The sequence below is a fragment of the Streptopelia decaocto genome (assembly GCF_964273445.1).
Source record: "Streptopelia decaocto genome assembly, chromosome: 3".
NCBI classification, from domain to species: domain Eukaryota; kingdom Metazoa; phylum Chordata; class Aves; order Columbiformes; family Columbidae; genus Streptopelia; species Streptopelia decaocto.
In genome coordinates, this window is record NC_138656.1 from 57,953,715 (window position 1) to 57,973,488 (window position 19,774).

The window sequence follows — 19,774 nt, forward strand, 5'->3', positions numbered from 1 at the left end:
CATCCCTGGCATTCCCAGAAACTTGACAAGATGAGAAACACAGTCTACAGGAATTTGGGGAAAGGGAAATGGAAAGATGGAAAGTGAATGCAAACCTTGTCATCTAGCGCAAACTCTGCTGAGCAGCCTGTGTACCATCAGGCTGCTAACTCCCGGGCAGGTCCAGATGCTCTTAGGAGGCCGTTTGCCTTCAGAGAGTGAAGCAGCACAGCCTCAGATGGCACTTGCCACTTGCTATCTGAGCGGAGTTAAAACGCTGGCAAAATAGTCAAAGCATGGCCAAAGTTACTCTGGGTTGTTTCCAGCTCCTCTCCCTACCCAAACAAATGCAAGCTTGGAGCTGCTTCAGATCTCAGCTGGCTGGTTCCTCCAGAAGTGTACATCATCCAGAGGAGGGTTTTACTCTGCTAACAGCTCGCCTACCCTGCTAAAGGACCCAGAGCTGCTGATCTCTCTCCAATGCCTTTTGGCCATTCCCTTGGTGCCCCTGGAAAGACAGAGGCATTGCCCTGCTGGCTTGCTGGATGTGTCCCCAGAAGCCATCGCCACTGTCAGCAGAGGCAGGACACAGGTATGGCTTGATAGAGATGCTGCCCACACAAGTGGGTTCCTGGTCCCCTCGTCCTGTGCTTTTACACTGTGATGACAGAAACATCAGCTGAACCACCAACTGTGCTGGTGACCACTTGTGAGGCTGCACTTTATCACTGCATTGAGCCAGAAGAAAAATAACCTTTTGCCTAGGCTTTTAAAACAAGTGTCTTGCCACTACTGACACAGGTGGGTCAGGCAAATAGTTTTGCTGACCTGGTTGAGCTGGGTGGTGTGTCACAGAGTTGGGGCAGGAACAGAACAGGGAGGGGAAGAAATGGAAGACTTCTGTCACGAAGTCAGTACCTAGCTCACTGCCAGGACACCCTGACACCTTCGGGAACCATGTCCAACGCTGAAGCAATGATGGCCTGAAGTGCTGACACTGATAGCTGCTTTCCTTTTCCGCATGAAGGAAGCTGGGGAAGGAGGTACACATCTCTTCCCCACATCACACTCCACCCACCCCACCTCATTCCAGACCACACAGCACTCTTGCTAAATACTATTCCATGTGAACATTACACATGTGCTTTTCCCTTTATTATTACTATCTTTAATGAAATCTTTCAGAATTAACATGTTTATACATCTGAGAGCAGGTTTGGTTTTGTGGGCTCCCCTCCCAGCACTTTCTCACATGTAAGTATTACAACAAGGAGCTCTTATTCTACAAAGAACAGAACATTTACGTACCAGAAAAAAACCCTTAGGAGCAATTTGATCAGTCATGTAATTAAATCCCCCATACAGGACAGCCGGAAGCTCACTGTGCTGCCTTTTAAAAGCAAAATCTTCTTTTATACTGGCACCACGTCAACACCTTTTTTTCTAGTACAGGAAACAGCATATTTCACTTGTCCAAATGTGTGTAAGTCAAACCTGAAGCAAATAGTTTCTTTTTGCAACCCTGCTGGCCTCAGAACCCTGCTGGGGAGGTCAAGGAAACTTTTAAATCCAACCAGCAAATTTCTGAGTGTTGCTATCATTGCAAATGTTTGTACAAGCTATTAACTCTGTAGTCTTTGTAGAGAAAACTGTGCTTAAGTTCAGTTTTTAGCTGCCTTTAAAATGTTTGTCTTTGTTGCTAGATACCAGCTTGGATAAACAATAATAATAAAACTCCAACACACTCAGAAGAAACTATGAATGATTAAACACAGGTCCTCTCAGTCAAATTGCCAATTTGTCAACTCTAAAACCGTGGCCTGTAAAAATCACGCGTATCACTCTGTATGTATAATATCACAGTTCTGAATACAGTCTAAGTCATGTTCTTTGCTATGAGGAAATGGAAGTTGCCAAGTTGCAGCTGACTTTTATTCCGCATCATATTCCATTACTCTCTCCATTCCCGGCCGCTCAGCAAACAGCTGTTTTATTCCCTCTATCTTGTTCTTTATTAGGGCCAGGGTGGGGAAAATCGGACAGAAGCTGACATATTTGTCAGCCCAGCTGCTCTTCCTCTGCCAGTTTGAACTTGGACACTCAGGGGCATGCTCATATAAAAGGACAGGTCTGTGTGCCATTTGTAATAGGATTCAGTTATACTTTTAAAAATAGCGCGTTCCCTTTCCTACACAATAAAAAATAGTTAGTCCCATCAAGCAAGCTGTTGGCACTGTAAATCACTAGAGCAAAACCCAGTGGAATTATAGTACTACTTTTATGTGTATCTGAAAGCTGTAATCAAACATATTTTGGACTTCAATTTTTCCATGGCATCAGTGTTTATGGAAGCAAGTCATGGATAATCAAAGAGCTTTGGTTGGAACAAACTGCAAACGAGAAAGCAGGTCCCCTTCGGCTTAGCGCACCATGATGCCATGCAGGAGAGTAGCCTGTTTGCAATGCACCCCGGAGTGCAGATGCTCATGGAGGTGGAGTTGGAAACTAGGACTCCACTTCTCTGTGGGAGGGCCAGCAGCTCTCTCCTTGTAGGGCTAGGCACCAGCCAGGACTAACCAAAGTATCAAGTCCTCCTGGAATGGAAAAGGATGGGGTTGGGGATGATGGGGAGACTTTGTCTTGTTGTCAGGGAAGGCACAAAGAATACGCTCAGTTCTTCCAGCAGATTCTTCCCTTAGGGGAAAACTCTCTAAGAGCATCATCAACATGGCAGATACATAATTTATACCTTCATTTCCCCACTTGTTTGTCTCATGCTGTGTCTGAGGACCCCACTTCTCCTCTGCTCTTAGTTAATAATGAATAACTATTATTGCAGTGCTTAAGAGGGCTGAGCATGGATCAGAACTTCTTTGTGACGAGAGCTGTACAAACAAAAACCATGAAGACCATTCTTGCTCCAGTTCTAACTATAAAATGAAAGAGAACAGCTTGAACAACAGATTTCTGATTTTTCATTGCCACCTGCTCAGCTGATGCATTTTTAAGAGTTTTTAGCTATCCAAAAGTCCATACGATTTTGTTCGCAGCATGTCCTTTTCTAACACCTCTCTCATTCAGACATTGGCACCGAGCAGTCGTAAAATATACCTTTGTCATCTGTAGACTAAAATAAAAAGCCAACTTGAACTTCTATGTGACAGTTTTAATTGCACTGTTTTAGCTAGAGCTGGATGAGCATCCCTCGAGTCTGAAAGCAATTACTCACAGAAGAAATACCAGACCCCATCTTCCCCCCACCAGTTTATTTCAGCGCTGTACTATTACAGAGCTACAACCTTCATTCAGTACTTAGAGCTTCCACACACATCACTAATAAGAGTTTTGTGCCAGCAGTGATGCCTCTTTGCTGGTGAGGGGGATATGAGCCCACCTAGCTGTGTCAGCACACACCCCTGCATTGCCATTGGGGAACACCTTTCCTTTCCTTTCCTTACTGAGCCAGGTGCACTTAGGAGCTATTGTAGCCCGGTGAGAAACGTTAAGCCTTCCAGTTACCATTAAGATGTATTCAAGCTTGTCCTGAATCAGATAATACATTAATTTATTTACTTTGTACAAAACCGTGTACAGACATCAATTATAATTTAGCCTACTTAGCCAGACCAATGCTGACGGAGGTCACTCCTGCTCTATGGAATGACACACTCCACTTCATATTTTCTTAAAGACTCCCTTTAAACCCTAAAAAACCCAAACAAACAAACAAAAAGAAATCAAAACCAAACAAAAACCAACCCCACAGTTTTCCTTAAAAATATTTATTTTTAATTATTATTTATGACTGCAGGGGTAAACCAGGCTAAATGACCCTTGAGTAATTACAAGCCAGAATACAAATGAAAACACCAAAGCGGTTTACTTTAAAAATCCAATGAAATTGAAGCTGCTCTCTTAATGATCAGGATTTCATAAACTTTATGATTACTCAAATTCTGTGGTATCTTTGTGAATGCCATGCCCATGCTGATATAGAGGAACCGAACACAAAACCTGTGTTGAGTCACTTAAAAGTGCCATTGTAAGAACTTGATTTAAAAAAAAAAAAAAAAAAGTTGGTGTAAAAAGCCTGAATACAACTGGCAAGCCCTGCACCTATTTCTAGCAACTCCAAGCAGCAATGGAAATTCAAAATCCTCCCAAGTAAAGTATGTACAGCATCAGGGTTCACCAAATTAATTTTTGGCTTTAAGATCTGTAAAGTTTTTTTTTTTAAACTACTACCAAATATTTTCCTAGAGAGGGAACATTATATAACGAAGCACTCGCTTGCTTCCAGCAGTTCCTGGGAAAGCCAGCATCCCTTAGGAAAGCCTACAGTAGCACTTCAGAAATTCCTGCTGCCAGTTTTTGTGTGTCCTGTTTCTTGTGCACTCATCCCATGCTTTCTCCAACTCACCCAAAAACTGATGCACTCAACGAGGGCAAGAAAGGGCTATTTATTCACTTATTCAAGAATTAATCAAGATGTGGACAGAGTCTCCCAGAAAGAAATGAGCAAATGCTGAGTTTCCACTGGTGGTCTTTCCACAGTGGTCTTTCTTCAAGAATTTGCCCAGAGGCGGGCAGACCACCCTGGCAGTCAGGGGTCACTTGAGTTCCTGCTCAGCAGCTCTCAAAACGGCATCACTGAGGGGATCCAAGGAGGTAAAGGAAAGCAGAGAGCCCACATATGATGGATGTTCATGCCCCCACACTGATGGGCTGCAGCTCTGGGCTGGTAGTGAGAGACTGAACAGAGTCCCCATGCACTTTTGCAAGGCACAACATCCCCATGGTCACCCTCAGAGTGCTGCTCCGACTGTGTGGTTTGAAGCCCGTGAGCTCCAACCTTGACTGAAGGAGCGGAGGGCCCTCCTGCAGCCCCCAGCAATTCACCTCCCTCAGAAAACGCCTCCTGGGAAATTCTCTTTGCCACATTCAACAAAGCAGCAGCATAATTTCATCTCCAGCAAAATACACTATGTATCATGTAAGAACAGGTTTTGAAATAGAAAGAGGTTAATTATTACTCTTTAAAAGAGTGCCTTCAAGCAGCTTACAAACAAATGACAGCAAGTTTCCCGAGCTTAGGGGAGTGGTTGTGACATTTCAGAAATGAAAAGAAGTGATAAAGGGTTCAGTCACTTTTCTTACCTTGAAAAAGGTTTATAATTTCCCTTACACCTCCCTCCCATTTTTGCAAACACTCAAGTACTCAGCACACATGTTCAACATTTTTAGAGCCTGCTCTCACTTTTCACTCTATCTGGAAGCCAAGCTCTGGCAGGAAGCAGCAATTTTCACCCCAGGAGGGACCCAGAAAGGGACCAGCAGATCACACCATGCACCCCTGTCCTGCACAGACACTACCCACAGGTGGCAGTCCCTGCACCAGCCCAACGCAGAGGGCCTGTCTTCTCCCTTACACGCAGAAGGTACAGAAGGACACCGCTGGCTGGTCATACAGAAGCTTTCACACACAATGCTCACATAAGCTAAGGTATTGCAGGGAAAACCTGAAACAGTGATGAAAACATATAGAAGCCATATAAGTAAAACTAAAGATTTCCATATTTGGTAGGAGATTTCCTGTATATCAATACATTTTCATCACGATCAGAGGAAGACAAAAGACTATATCTTAATGTACTCATCTGTTAGGAATAGCACAGTTTATCACTAATACTGAACGTTTTTATGCAGACCAGCGCTGCAGCAAGGGCCAGGGCAAGAGCAGGCACTGGCGGCCAGGAATGCCCACCCATGAGGGCACAGAGTGAGCCCCAGCTGCTGCTCACGGGGATATGCGGTTCCCTGAGCCACAGCAGCACCCGGACCTCAGTGCCTGCTCCCAAGCAGGCAGCCAAGCACCCTAAAACAAAAATACCAAATATATAACGCAGCTCTTGCTATTTGTGCAGATGAAAGCTCCTTGTTCCTGTAACTACTCCAGAGGTCATGGCCCTACATGCTGGCTTTTGCAAAGGACCTTTGCCTCCACATAATATTTTGACAAACACACCTATTTCACAACTAAAACAAGCTAGAGCTTAAATCCAGAGCTAAATGTACAGTGACAGAATACGAGCTAATACACAATGCCAGAATACTGTCCTTTATGTGCTTCAGTCAAGCTGTTGAATAGAATGTAATCGTAATTTTATATGAAGTCAAAGCACTTTTCTGGGATTATATCTGGATGTTGTTTTTACAAGCACAAAACTACCTGTCCATAGGAACAGGTGAGTAATCAGTGAAAATGCTGGCAGGGCAATAACTAAAAAACATTAGTGTAGGTTACACTGCAAGGAAAAGTTCTCATCAATAATTTCACTGATGTGACTCGAATTTGGGTGGCTCGCTTTTCAGGCAATTGTAGCAACGCCAGATGAAATGGAGGGCTGTATCCACAAAACTGAAGGGTCCCATTTACCTCTTACAGCACTTACCCAGAAATGGGTAGACCCAGGGTATATCCCTGCTACTGATGGGGCTCTTAACCTACTCCTACTCTAAACCTATCTTACTCTGCTACTGGGGAGCTCTGGAGAGTGTTGTTCCATCTCTCAGCGTCTTTCATGCCCACTGACTTCATGTACGCATCCTCCAACTGCAAACAGTTCTCTATGCCTAAATCCAGTTATTGCTACCAGAGCTCTGGCTTCTCTGTTTTAGCTGATAAGAGATAAGAAATATTTTGAAAAATTATTACAGTTTTCTTGAAAAATGTGCTACAGAAACTTACAGCAAAATATAACATAAACCATAACCTGATGCTAAAAACTTTTTGTGACTGTACATGTATATGTATCTCTCTGTGAGACTTCAGCCATAATTCTTGGGTTAGAAAGAAAATTCTCCTATAAATATGACAGAAAAAACCTACCAATATGATACCAACAATAATTGCATTAAGATATACTAATGGTTGGCTTTCTCACGTAACTTCATAGCAAGGTGCTGGGCCAGAGAGAGCTACTGGAAGGCCTCATAAAGACTTTTTACTTTGCTACCTGTCTCCTCGAACTTCCCTCCCTTCTCTCTCACCCCAAACACGCTCCTTTTTTTTTTTTTTCACCCCTCGAGAAGGACTGTTTTGTTTTTTTTTTTAGCCAAAAATGGTAGGTGCAAAGATTGAATTATAAAAACATACCCAGAGTAAGACAAAAGAAACTTCTCTCAATTAGTGAGTTTTCCACACAATGACATCTGGCCATGCAAGTAATTGTTTAAACCAGAAAGAATGGGCTCCATGCTGGTATTTTTTTTATGAGATTGAACTGCCTGGTATTTATTTGGTGTTAAGAAATGGCTAATTTAATTAGCTCTGCTGCCTCTGCTCTTCCTCCACTCTCCCATCACTCCTATGTGGAACTTACTATGAAGAGTAAAAAAATTAAAGTAAGAAACTTCTGACTCCATATATACAGAGAGTATATTAATGCTTAGGGGGTTAAAAAAACCAAACAGCTGGTCTGGGCCACCAGACACCTCTGTGCTGATGAAAAGATACCAGGGGCTCAGTTCTGCTCTGCTGGCATATATTCCCTCAAACAAACCTCAGTGCAAAACCAGGTTGTCAAATATTCTAAACAGCAGCATTCCCATGCAGAGACTCTCAGAATATAATTATAAGATCTCCTAAACCATGGGCAGGCAGATCCTGAGGAGGCTGCTCCCCTCCAAAAGCTAATGGCATTGTTAGCCCCAGCACAGGTCTAACTCCCTAGCTGTCTGCAGCTGTATTCCTCCACCATCCACTTAACCAAGGACTTCATTTATTTGTTTTTTGTTCATCTCATCTTCTGGGGATGTTTCTTGCAATGTTGTTCTTCTGTGGTTGAGGAAATCCTGAATGCACTGTAGGCTGAGCAAGAGAGAGAGAGAGATGTTTTCTCTACAAACAAATCACTTCAAGACGGTTGGGTGAAAGGTACAAACACAAAAATCCATGTTCATTTGTGCTTGCTAAGTTCTTTGGTCTGTGGCTTTCAGGTCTGGCAGGGTCCATCTGTAGCGAGGTAAAGGGATAACAATATTTATCACACAAGAGCATTCTCAGGACTGATTAAGTCAGCAGGAGGGGAGTTAAGACAGAGGTGCTGCTGTAAGTGTCCAAGATACTTGGGGTTTTTTTTCAGTTTCAGGTGTCTGTGAATTCCCCCAGACTTTTCCAACAAGAACTTTATTCCTCTCTTCAGAATCACGCTCACTCACACAACACAGTTACATGATGGTATTCTCCGACAAAAGGCTTTAAAAGCCCAGCATCCTGGTCATGTAGCTTCTGCCATGTTTTTTAGTTAACATTTCTCTCTTTCTCCTGCTGGCACACATTCTGCTACTCTCTACAGCTTTCTCCTCCAACTAAAGTATACACCGTTTTTCATTTCTGCTCGGTCCTTGTCCAGCTCTTGACAAACTGGCTTTATCCACAGTTTTAATTGTCCGTTTTATTGTTCACTCCCTTGCACAGACAGAGTCTCTTTCATGTCTCACCATCAGGCCTCATGTATTTCCTCCATGTGTCAGAAGCAGCAATAGTCAAGTAAGAAACAACAATAGGATCTTCTTCCCAAGAAACTGACCCTGGTGTCTTCTTATAAGAGTCAGAACAACCTTCTAAAACTTCTAATTTTAAGAATTTAAGCATGGGAACTATTCTATAATTACTGCAATTGTTTTAAATCTTGTACAGATTTTTAATACTAATTTTTTAATACTAATATTTTCCTTCCTTTTATCAATCATTTGAACAATTAATTGGAAGAGAAGAAACATGCATGGTAGTATAGTGTGTAGGACAAGAAAACCACTACACCCTTCTCTGTATCAACATAAAAGAAGCCAGATTAACAGTGCACTATAACACTGCCTCACATTTTCAGAACAAGAATATTCTTTGCCTCCGTGCCAAAACCAACACTTCTTTCCCCTCAGAAATGCAATAAAGCTATAAAACTCTAAGAAACAAACTAGTAATCTTCAAACACATTGAATGAATTTACAGGAAAGGGAATGCACGGCCAGTTTTGAATTATTACCAATGAAATAAATTATAACACATTATATACGTATAATTTAAACATGCCCAATTTCTTGGCAATTAACTGTTTGTTTTTTTTTTTTTTCCCCTCATAAACACAGCTAGTATCTAAAAATCATTTCCCACCAGCTTACAACAACTTTAAGTGGTAACGTGACTCAAACTACTTGACGGTATCCTACTGAATCTACGTTTCATAAGCATGCAATGGAAGTGTCATTTCTCTGTTGACTCATCCAGGATCCTGGCGGGGAAGAGGGGAAAAAAAAAAATAAAGCCCACAGGAGATTATTTTTCAGCCTGAGTGAGTTTATATTGCTTGTTATGACATAAATGCTTCAGGTAAGTTGATCTTCGGAGGTTATAAGCAAGGAAGGCAACTGGGAGAAAAGTCACAAAACAGACCATCTCTCACTATTCGGGGTCACTCTACATTTTTAACTCAAGATGCTCCTGTGTTGGTGAGCTTCACTGTTTTGGTGCCCGAGCATTAGACACCTCTGTGCATCCCTTAGGCAGTAGAAGTGGGAGGTCTACAAGCCACACTGAGGCCTCATGCCGAAATGTTGGTTAGGAGTAATTATCTCAGGCATCTCTCACCCCACAGTGTCTGCAAAAACCACCTGGAGGCACAGAAGGACGTAACCTAGGGCTACAGCATCGGGACTCTTCCATGAGCTGCTGTGCTTTTTGGCATCTGTGCAACAACACACACGGACTCACACTGGTATCTGGGATCCATCAGCAGAGGCTGCAGTCTGCTGGGGATGCAGACACAGACATTGGCACATGGTGCTGGCTCCTCAGCTCCTGGTTTGAGCAGGAAGATCACAGGTGCATCCCCTGCAGTGGGCTGAGCTGGGGTGCAAAGCCTGGCTCCCATCACTATGGTTGTTTCTTCAACACACCATCCTCTCCAATGCCAGGCTGCCCTTGCGTGAAGTTTCCAGGGCATTCAGACTGACTTTCACTCATGACAAGTGCCATTTTACTTAGTCCAGCTGGCTACTGAACAGAAGTTGGGATCCAAATCACTTTCTGTTGCCTGTCCTTGCTCTGCAGCTATGCAGGCAGAAGGCAAGAAGAGCCCTGTCTTCTTCAGCAGAAAAGCTCAAGCAAAATGACAATAATTTTAATGTGCAGCAGCAAAGTTCTGGGTTGCAAATCCCAGAAATACAACCAGGGGCGACAAATCTGCAGTTGAGTTATTTTTCTGAGCTGAGGCTTGAAGCATTAAAGAAAAATTCTTAAGCCTGAAGAGTCTCTGTTCACCTCTAAGTCTCGTCAGCAATGGTTTAAGCTGAAAACATCAATGATTGCAGTGAAAACATCAAGTTTCATGGTCTACCACAGTTATTCTAATTGTGCAAATTACCTGATTAGCTTAAATCAATAAACATTAGAGATTTTCTGTATTTTTACTGAATTATTTCTAGACTATAAACCATGTTATTTTTCTGCACAGAACAGTAATAGCCTGGGTTTAAAAGCCCAACCAGCATCTAGGGACTCTGCATCATTCTTGGACTTTTACTGGGTAACACATTAAAACATTCAGATCCAGAAAATACAAAAAGGATTAAATAACACTGAAACAAGGATGGTCTGTCTAGATGATGAGGATTTGCTGACAGTTTGGGCAGTTGGTCAAAATGAAGACATCTTGCAACACTAATAAAAAAAGCACATTCTCAATATGCAGGCTGATCTTTAGCATCAGAACCGGTTTTGCTCACACAGTTTCACATATTAGGACAGCTGTATCACAGTCTAACTCTGCTCGACACAACATCACTGTAATTCATATTAAACCAAAGCAGGAGTCAGAGAAGAAAAAGGCAACATGCCTCTTGCTGTTTACTTCTCACAAACCTATCATTGGCACAGAATGCTGTATTAATACTCCAATCTGCCAAGTAACAAAGTATTATCACAATTTCGTAGTCTTATATAGAAGAGTGTTATCTAACATAGACTTGGTCAGCCCTTTATCAATACAATACAGACAGCAAACCGTTATCTTCGCTTTTTTTCTCATTTTACTTACATGCCCTAAACATCCATGCAATGACAGAGCAACCTAGATCCTCGTTTCTCCCTAGCTTTTTCCCCCACTTACACTGATCATCACAGCTGTTCAAAGCAGCGAGAGGTAAATAAGACTTTCAGTTTTGACAGAGACTTTATTTCCAAGTGCCTGAATACCAAGTTGGGGACAGAAGAAATTCATTCCTATGCAGTGACCTTGCATAAAGCCTGCAAGCAACTCAAGTCTTAAATCAAATTTCCTAATAATGAGCCTCCACATGATGGACAGACATAATTGCATTGTCTGTGCAGACTGGTAGTGCAAACAACTCTGTGGACTCTAAGTAGGCAAGGTTAAATTGATTCACATTTCATAATATTTAAACCCAGAACAAACCCAAAAGAGAGCACACCCAGCACCGTTACCCTTGTGATTCTGGTCAGAGACAGTGAGAAAACAGTCCATCTTAACACCATGCATCACCTTGATTTTCACAGTGACCTTCCTACCTAGCTTCTACTGAACCATTTCTATCATAAACATCGTAGGAGATGGCACACTATGGAGTTCCACTGTAACTTTCCATTTGCCCCAAAATACTTGACAGTCTAGGGGTTGTAGAGCTCACCTAAGAGGGGATATAAATGACTCGACTTGGATCTTTGCCTTAGATTTTGTTCTGGGGTCCTAAAACAAAATAAAGAAACACTCGCTGTCTGCCTGCCTTCCCAGCTGATGGTTCATACCCATATTTTCTTTCTCTTCCTTCTTCAGTTTTGCACGTATTTTTAACATCAATATATTTATGTGTCTTGAAACCAGACCCAACTGATGGCTTCACAGCAGCGTTGGCAAAACTGACTTCTGTCCACTTAGGAGTACAGACAAAATTGAATATCCCCTTCCCCAACACACACCTGTGCCCTGGCTGCTGTCTTCCCTCTCTGGGATCGGCTGGGAGCAAAACAGACTGGAGCCATCACTGCCTGGTACCAGAGCCTTTTTACCATCACCAGCAAACTACCTCCTCTCTTTTTTCCTATGCCTAGCACTGGCCTTGCCCAGACCTACCCGAATTAAATTCTCCCTGCCACATTGTCATGATCCCCATCAGAAAAAGCACAGGATCAGGAATCCCCCTTATGTCAACCAGAGAAGCCAATGAATAGACACTTCAGAAATAACTTCTCCACATCAGACTGAATGTCAGCCCGTTGGCACGTCGTTGTGCATCAAAAATACTTTTCCAACCACTGTTACATTTTAAATAAAATGGGCAGATATAAGTTCTGGAAGTAGGTTTTTTCTAAATGTATCAGTGATTGACTCAACACATTAAGCTCACTCATTTTCTTTTTTAATCATCATAAATATATTTTAAAGCAATAAAATAGAGTGAAAAATAAATCCAAACCCAGCACTGATTCGAAGTATTTTTCAGCAACGTCACTGTTTCTTCTTTTTTTTTTTTAAATCTCAAAAAGCATCAATGTCCAAAATGAGTAAATGACAACTTTAAATAGGCAAGAACATATAAAGGACATAAATGTTCAAGTCTTTTTTGCTTTTAATGGGCTGGACTGTGATACAGGTCACACACTGATGAAGACTTGGGAGCTCTTCCGTTTCCTCCTGGCTGTGCCCCAGATACTGTCCTGCCTCCTTGTGCTCAGTTTTCCCGTTTAAATCAAGGAATGTTATAAAAATGACTGGAAAGTGTTTTGAAATCTGTAACAGAAAACACCACTTAAGGACAAGGCGATATTACCCAGGAGCAGTAAGAAAGCTGAGGACCTAGAAAGGACAGACAACTGATCCAAGCGGTGGCTGAGATCCAGCAGAGTGGGATCAGTTGTCAGTGGGGCTTAGCAGAGGGGGCTCAGGAGGAAAAGAGATCTCCCGTGAGCTTTTCATCTGGGGGAAGTATCAGGGTGGTCATCTGAGAAGACAACTCTACACAAACCCAGCCAGCCCAAGGGGCTCTGCTGCCCTGCCCACACTGACCTCCCGGGAGCCAGCTCTTGCCCTCCTCGTGGCAGATGAGGAAGCTGATGATTAACACCGTGAACAGGTGATTAGTGGCTACAAACGTCAGCACATGAAGGCATCTCAGCCAGCATGCCTGAAATGAAAGGTCATGGACTCTGGCAGCTAAATGAGGAGAATTCCTGCTCATCCTTGAAGCAGCCTCAATGTGAGGTGAGACACTGACCTGGGACCTGTTGAGCATTAGGCCTTTATTTTCACACACACATCTTCCTGTGGTTCACATACTGTTCCTGTCGTGCGGCTGGTCCTCTGTGTCCTTACAAGATCTCTGCTCTCAGCTCAGATTGCAGCCTCCTCTGCAATGAGTTACTGCAGCAGCCTAAGAGCTTGGTCTATGCCAAATGGCAGCAACTGTGAAGGCATCGGGGGCAGAGTTTTGCTCTGGCAGATCACAGAGTATACAGCAGCACCCATGATCACAGAAATAAATTTTATGTTTGTGTACATTCTTTTTCCTCTAGTGATTCATTCCACATGCTAACACTTGGACCCTCACCAACAGCACAAATCAGAATCATGGATTTGGGTGCTGAGACCTACACTTTCAGCAGTTGCTATTACATTTGATGTTGCAGATCAAGACACACATGGGCCAGTTTTTTTAAAGAGCTCTTGCAGTTCCCATTAGCAGCAAGCAAATTCATGGCTACCCATTCTGTCTGAAAATATGGAATTTTTATGCCTTTTACTAGGTATCTAAAGTACCCACTCAATCAGCCCAAAGTCTGGGGCAAATTCCCTACTTAATTAACCCAAATTCTGGAGCTGTCACATTTGTAGCCCCATTGACAATGCTGGTAAGATGAGGAAAGTGTTTCCCATGCTAAAGATCCACAAGAACTGAAAAGCTTTGGATATAAATTTAGCATCAACTGAAAACAGAGTTCCCTTTGTACTTATAACTCTTCCATAACTTACAAAAGCATAAGAAGGAAAAAAAGGAATCCGATTCCCAATGCAGTATTAGATGGGTTCGGCCTCAAAGTCCTCAACCAATTTAAACCTCAGAGCAGAGAAAAAAAAAATTATGAGGCTCTCTTCCCAGAACTTCCTTTGTGGCTATGGACAAATCAGTTAGGGCTTCATATCAAATGTGATGTCATATCTCAGCTCAATATGTCTGCTTCCCACTCTTTCAAGTGCACCAATGACTGGAATGACTGGCTGAGAGGTGTATTGCAAGTAGCTCACCACACCTGTAAATGCTTTGAGATGCTCTCCTGTAAAGTGCAATGATGTCAAAGTTCTTCCACTTCTGAAGGAAGAGAAGCTGGAGGATAAAAATCAACTTCTTTTTTTTTCTCATTAAAAATGATAGGGCTTGTCTGGGATGTCAGGGCTTGTCTGTGTATTCAGATTCATAGTGGACTGAGACAGTATGACAATTTAAGTCTATGGCTGAGTACCTCCCTGTCCAACTGCTCAGGAACAGACGCTCTCGCTCCAGAACAGCACTCTCAGTAAGGCTCACAAGTAGTGACTAACGAAGTGCACTACTGGAATAACTTCTCTTCCCAGACAAGTCCTGAAATTGCTGCACTGATAACCAGTTAGTTAGTTTACCAACACATAGAAATGCTGAAACAAATACCAGATTTCCATTTCATTTCAGGATTAAGATAAGGTTCCCAGTTAAGGCAATTACAATTCCTCTGCACAGACACAGGTGAAGCTGCTGTTTCCTTGCCAATGAACAGGAAATCCCATAATGCCAAGAGAGATGAAAAAGAGCAGTCTGAGAAACATGCTTACTTCTGACCTATGATAATCATTTCACTGAGTGCCAAGGTCAACAAACAACAGGATCCTACCAGTGACTGCTTTCATCTTATGGAGGGAGCTGAGTGGGAAATGGTTTTCCTGTGCTGTCAAAGTACAGTTTTCATGTCCTTGGAAAAAACTTTGGGTCTGTAATAGGATGAAACACAAGTCTGACAATTTGTGTTCCGTTTCTGTAAAATGTACACAGCAAGAGGAAGTCCCACCCACCCCAGAGTACACAGGCCCATGGGTTACGTACTTGGCTCTGCAGGCCATCACAGGGATCTGACCCCAGTCTTCAACTGGCCCTGCTGAGCACCCTGACCACTGGGGCAAGGGGTTCCCGAGACCTTCCCTTAGTAGCTTGTCCTTTGCCTCCACATATCCTCTGCTGCGCTCCACAGACTCCATGCTGAACTGACTGACCTCTTCCTAGGAGCACCAATAGATCTGTTTTTACTGTAAGTTTCAGTCTTGACAAGGCATCACTACGCAAGAAACAACAAAAACCTTTTGCCACCTAACTACATCTGCTTTTCAGTGTTATTGTCCCAATATGCCAATTACATTTCCACTGTTTCCCAGTACTGTGGCTAGTACCAAGCTACCCAATTAAAAAAAACCCAAAAAGAAAAAAAAAAAAAAAAAACTGAAAAAAGTGCACAGCTCTGCTGCCCTTTGATAAGCTGTAGATCAGAAAGTAGCAGTGATAAACTTTGCTCATGATTGTTGATAACCCCCAAAAGCACCAAACTCCAGCCAATGAATGGGAAGAGATCAGGTTGATCAGGTCCTGCCAGGTGTGGGGAAAATCACAAAAGAGAAAGGAAGATGAACAAAGACAGTATGCACTCCTCCTTCTCCACATATCTATAGAGTCTATACTATCTTCCTAAGTCTCTCTTTGTATCACTGTTTGTTCATGTTTGCTACCCATGACAAATAACAAGCTTTAGAAAATTTATCTAAATAACTGAAAAAGCTGGAACTGAGAAGGAGAGGAAGCAAAGGACTGCCTGGTGTGTGTCCACAGGCAGCTAAGACCTGCTTTGCTGTCCATCTATCGCCCACAGTTACGGGAGGTGACTAAAGTCATGATCCTCCTGTCCAAAATACTTGAACACCCCCTCATCTGCAGCTGATGGCAAAGGCAAACTCTAGCAAGACAGCATTGCTACTAAATAAAGTTCCAATGAGGCATGAAAATCCAATTCTTCCTCTCTCTACAGGCACTCTAATCCAGCTGGCATGAGCATACATTAGCCCAGTCAAGAAGGACTTTGAGTTTTATGGCTAGGCCTCCGTCTTGCCCTTAGCCCAATGGGAAAGTGCCCTTAGCACCTTGGTCTGTTTAAGTACTTCAGTATGAATTTCCCTTTCCAAGAGTAAAATCTTTCATTTAAAGTAAATCTTAAAAAAAAATGCAAGACATTGGCTCAGGTCCATACTGAGTATTATATTATGCATATATTGCTTCTCTTCTAACATTCTGCAACTTTCAGGAAAAATCTTTCATTTCAGTTTTCTACATCAAACCATGCTCACCTGATCAGGCCACCTGAATGCCTCAGGGTGATTTACTGGTGATGCCCTCCCCTGCACCCAGCTGACAGCCCCTCTGAACCCTGCAGGGCACAGCAGGGACCAGGGGTCAGGATCTGAGCCCTCCCAGGCTGGCACAGCTGGGGGAAAAAAAAGGAACAAACAGGCAAGTAACTTCTCACAGCTGCTTTTGTGTGGCTCGCTGGGGATCTGAATGCTGTATTGATTCCTTAGCACTAAAACAGATTTGTAACTCCTGTGTGTGCAAGACAGGGATCTCCTTCAACTCTAATCTCTAGCAGCTGTCAAAGACTTAAATGGCTTGTAGCTGGCTGGCATGCCAAAATCAACGAAGATTTTAGGACTACTTGCCTAAGGGGCAACCCATCTGAACTGGAACCAATGGAAGTCACTCTCTGGGCCTGATCAGAGCTGGATGGGGCCTCTCAGACTTTGCATCGTAGGCATTCAGACCATACCTGCACAGCAGACAAGAGGAAACAAATGACTGCACTCACAAGAATCCATGTCACTCAGAAAGCTACACGCCCCTGGGTTTTCTTGAGGATATACTCTCCCAACATTTTCAACAGGGCTAAAAGCTCAGCAGAACTGCTCTTCTGTGAAACCTCCCAGAAGCACTACTACCAGTACCTCGTCACAAGTGCAGTGCTTTTAAAATGGTGATAACTAGAATTTACTTGGCAATATTGAGGTAATATCACCATAACTTACATCTTCACATAAGTGTTTCTTATTGTTCCTGATTGAAAATCTCGGTTTCAGTTAGGAAAGAATTCAAGGGTGACTTTTTTTTCCTTTTAGCTAAACCTAGAAATCCAGTTCAATTACCATCCATCAGCATTCTGCTGAGGGAACACAGGCACCACAGCTACTATTAGTCAAGATACAGGCCCCCTCCCAGGCAAAATACCCTCACAACAAACTTCTGCACATAAGAGTTTAGACACATTCTTGCACAGGAAGTTTAACAAAACCTTTTAACTGGTCCATCTGTTTCCTTACATCTGTTTCCCGGTGCCTACCTTGATTTAATTCTAACATGCTGGCTGCTGGGTGAAACTTTCAGCAGGATGGTGACATTTATCAGAAATGGTCAAGTTTATCTTTCATGCAATGTTTGATAGGAGAAGAAATCATGTAAAATTTTGACTGAGAGATAGTATGACTGGAAAGTTGTACCAACAGCAACATAAGGGAGCTTTTCTGAAAACTTATGTGTTATTACTAAAACTATTCTCTGAAACACTTGTGAAGAAAAAAAAAAAAAGGAGGAAAAAGTTTGTTGCATTATCTCCTGTTTGACAAAACATTCCCACACTAGTAGCAATAAGCAAATTAAGAATAAAGTTCAGCCTTCAAGAAGTAAAATCTACAACAGGATTTGCTTTTTTTTTTTTTTTTTTTTTTTTTTTTTTTTTTAATGGATACAAAGGAAATAGGCGTTGAGGAAAAACAAGCATACAGTGACATTTTCACAGGAAACTTCAAACCTCGCTGGAGTTAATTTAGATTCTACATCCTATTATTGCGGGAAGAGACCCACTCTGTTTTTCAGTAACTAAAACACACCGGGTCAATCTAACATGCCACCAAACAGCATTCCCAAGTACTTCGTACCATCTTCAAAAACTTACGAACAGCTAGGGCTGCTTTTTTGCGGGGGAGGGGTTAGGGGGGAGTTCCACTCACACTCTATTTATTTATTTTCAACAGTCTGCTTACACATAAAATGTCCCGGAGCCAAAAGCAACCAGATGGGCGGGTTACTAGCCGCGCTACTGGGCAAGGTGCCAGAGCTCCTTTCCTCCCCCTCCCTTTTTTCCCCCCCTTTCCTTCATACTTACTTATTTATTTATTAAAGGGCTAAAAAGAAGCCCCAAGCCCCTCGGGGGGTGGGAGGCACCGCGGAGCCCCTCTCCCTCCGGGGTTGCCGAGCCGGGCAGAGCACCTCGGGTGCAGCCGCACCTCCCCGGTCGCTGCCGCCACCGTCCCCGTCCCCGCTGCGGTCCGAGGGAACAGGCGGGCGGCAGCGCCCCGGGAGCGCGTCCACCACAGGCTGTACCCCCGCGTCAGCGCGGCCGCGCTCCCCGCCGGCGGGCGCACCCGCCCTCGCTGCGCCCCGGTCGCGCTGTCCCGCCGCCGGTACTCACCGCCGGCCGGCTCGGGCAGCGTGGAGACCGACGTCTGGCCCATGGCTTGGCCGGGAGGCGATCACGCCGCCCGCCGGGCGCGCAGCCTCCGCCGCGCCTGTTTCCGGGGGGACATCTCACTTTTCGCCGGGGCCGCGCTCCCCGCCGGCTGGCGGGGGGCGGCTGCTCCCGCGGCGGCTACGGCTGCGGGCCGGCGGCTGCCTGTCATGCCGCCGCGCCGCCGGTCGGCAGCTCCGCTCCGCGTCCCCCCCTCTCGCTCCCCGCCCCGGGGCACCGCCTCGCCCCCACCCTCCCGGCCGCGGGGGGGCTGCGCTCCGCCGCGCTGCTCTCTGCTCCGGTCCCTGCTGCAGGGCATAGGCGCAGGAGGGGTCGTAAAAGTCTTCAATGAAAATAGTAATTATGATAATAATAAAACACACATACACAAAAAAAACCAAACCCAAACAAAAAAACCCACACACGCTTAATTATACGGAGATTGGGAAAAGTAGCGTCTAATCGCCGAGCCTTCTCGAAGTGCTAACGTCCCAAGCGCCCCTTCCTAACTTCAGCCCTCCTCCAAAGTCTAAAACGCTGGCCCAGACACAAAATTATTTCCACCCTTTCTCTGAAGGGACAGGGAAAACGTGTGAGAGCTGCAGGGAGCGATCCCATCGCCCTGCCCGGAGGCGCGTTTCCCCCGGCAGCGGTTTTCAGGGCTTTGCAACCCGCAGGAGCAGCAATGCCTGGGCAGGGCAGCTCGTGGGGTCGTTACGAGCCCTTGTTTTGCTGTGACAGAGCTCTGGAAAAGTGCCCAACCTTTTCCTCTCACAGATACAGGGAAACTTTTTATTTTTTTAAAAAAGAATTTTAAATAAGAAATAATAAATAATTATTAAAAAAAAAATCACCTAAGCCAGCAACACCCAGGCAGCACTCTTTTGCAACAAGTGACAAGATGGGGCATAATAAATTAGATGGGGCATAATATAGATTTTGTATAGCGCAGGGCCAAAAGGAACAAAGGTTTCATTTTGGTTTTCTTAATGCGTAACTGTAATCTAAGCAGTGATACAAACTTATTCGTAGAGCAAACAGGTAACTGTTACCAGTGATTAAAAAAAAAGAAAAAAGCTCAGGTCCCCAATACACATTACTATGCAGCATCTGGAAACCAGCAGGACAAGCAGGGAGATGCACATGCATCACTCG

General features: G+C 43.8%; 1 protein-coding gene across 3 annotated transcripts in view; it reads right to left on the minus strand.

Moving 5' to 3' along the window:
• The window catches only part of PHACTR2 (phosphatase and actin regulator 2), a 139,216-nt gene that overhangs the window by 60,066 nt on the left and 59,376 nt on the right, over positions 1-19,774 (minus strand). Inside the window, exon 1 of one of the 3 annotated variants that reach the window (XM_082049600.1) lies at positions 18,584-18,827. The exons of the other annotated variants lie outside the window; for them this stretch is intronic. Within the exon in view, the coding sequence (XP_081905726.1) occupies positions 18,584-18,626 (43 nt within the window). The 5' untranslated portion in view covers positions 18,627-18,827. Of the gene's footprint in view, positions 1-18,583; positions 18,828-19,774 lie in introns of those variants that run through there. 3 annotated transcript variants of the gene reach the window in all.